The sequence below is a fragment of the Egretta garzetta genome, unplaced genomic scaffold (assembly GCF_000687185.1).
Source record: "Egretta garzetta isolate BGI_Z169 unplaced genomic scaffold, ASM68718v1 scaffold1037, whole genome shotgun sequence".
Classification (NCBI taxonomy): Eukaryota; Metazoa; Chordata; class Aves; order Pelecaniformes; family Ardeidae; genus Egretta; species Egretta garzetta.
Window position 1 is genome coordinate 10,482 of NW_009260362.1, and position 1,322 is coordinate 11,803.

The 1,322-nt window shown below is 66.9% G+C and overlaps 1 protein-coding gene across 1 annotated transcript in view; it reads right to left on the reverse strand.

Moving 5' to 3' along the window:
• LOC104130019 (myosin light chain kinase 2, skeletal/cardiac muscle) overlaps positions 1–581 on the reverse strand; it is an 8,159-nt gene extending 7,578 nt beyond the window's left edge. The window contains exon 1 of the mRNA XM_009643011.1: positions 440–581. Coding sequence (XP_009641306.1) covers positions 440–581 — 142 coding nt within the window. The remainder of the gene's footprint in view (positions 1–439) is intronic.
• Positions 582–1,322: the final 741 nt, after the last annotated feature.

Consider the following 1,322-nt stretch of genomic DNA (forward strand, 5'->3'; position numbering starts at 1 on the left):
GCCTGAGCCGTCTCCACCGAGGGGACCTGTTGGTGCCCGCGTACCTGTACGGGCTGCCAGCATCAGCTGCCACCCCGGCCCCTCCAGCCTAGCACCCGTTCCCTAAATCCCTGCTCTGCCCCAGGCTCCGCTGCCCATCCCCGTCCCTGTCCCAAAACACCCCCCCTGCACAGCTTGCACAACCATCCAGAGGCCAGGGCAGCCCAGCCCTGGAATAAACCCACCAGTGACCATCCCAGTAACGGGGGAGTCGCTTGCTGGTCTTACGGGGACAGGAGCAGTTGGTTCCCAGCCGAGCAGACCTGAGCCCTGCAGCTCAGCTCAGGGAGCCCGCAGGGATGGAGGGGATCCTCCCGGGGCTGGGGCCTCTGCTCTCCCCGGGACCTCCTGCTGCCGTGCCCCCAGCAGGCGGCCATGGGGACCCCCCCGGCCCCTTTACCTGGGTCCCGGTGCCGAGGGCAGTCAGGAGGGCAGCATCCGCACTGTGGCAGCGCCGGCAGGGAGCAGCCTCTTCTATCCCGGGTGTAACGGAGCTGGATTAGTGCGGGCAGAGGAGGATCCTTTACAGCAGCGGGAGCCATCCCGCTTCGCCTTTCCCAGCACCTGTCGCTGCTGGAGCCCGTTCAAAGGACACGCCACTCTTCCCTGTCCCCTGCGGGCCGGGGACGCGCGGAGACAGCGCAGGGGCCGGGGACGGAGCTGCCTCCTGCCCCGGCACAGCAGGGAGGGCTGGCACCAGCCACAGCAGCACCCCAAAAATGTGCCATGGGGGTGGCCTGGCTGAGCCCGACCCAGTCCAAGTGGCCAAGTGTTTCCAAGGCACCCACAGGTGACGCAAGGCGGCCACTGGCCACCCCAATGGGGTGGTGGCCAGGAGCAGGCAGGGACAGCGCTGGCCCACCATGCCGCTGAGCTCTGGCCGGCTCTGCCCACCGGCACCAAAGGACCCTGCGCTCCCCGAGCACGATGTGGCACCCGAGGGCACCGCTGGCTCTGGGCACCACTGCTGGTCCCTGCCGCAGAACTGGCAGCAGCTGGGAACCAGGCAGCGGCTGCAGCCTCCTCCAGGAACCAGCTGAAAGACTCATTTCCTGCAAAATGAAGTGTTTGGGGGATCAGGGAAAGAAACTGGGGGCTCCCGGAGGGGTCAGGCTGTGCGTGGGTGCTGCATGGGCATTGCCAGCCTCTTAAAGCCTTTAAATCTTTGAACCTTAAGGTGGGAAAACCTTGCTCACCAAGGGTGCGCAGACGGGCGCCCGCTGCTCCGGATCCTGCTGCGGGGGCAGGCGGGCAGAGGGGGGTTTGCAGGAGGAATCCCCGGT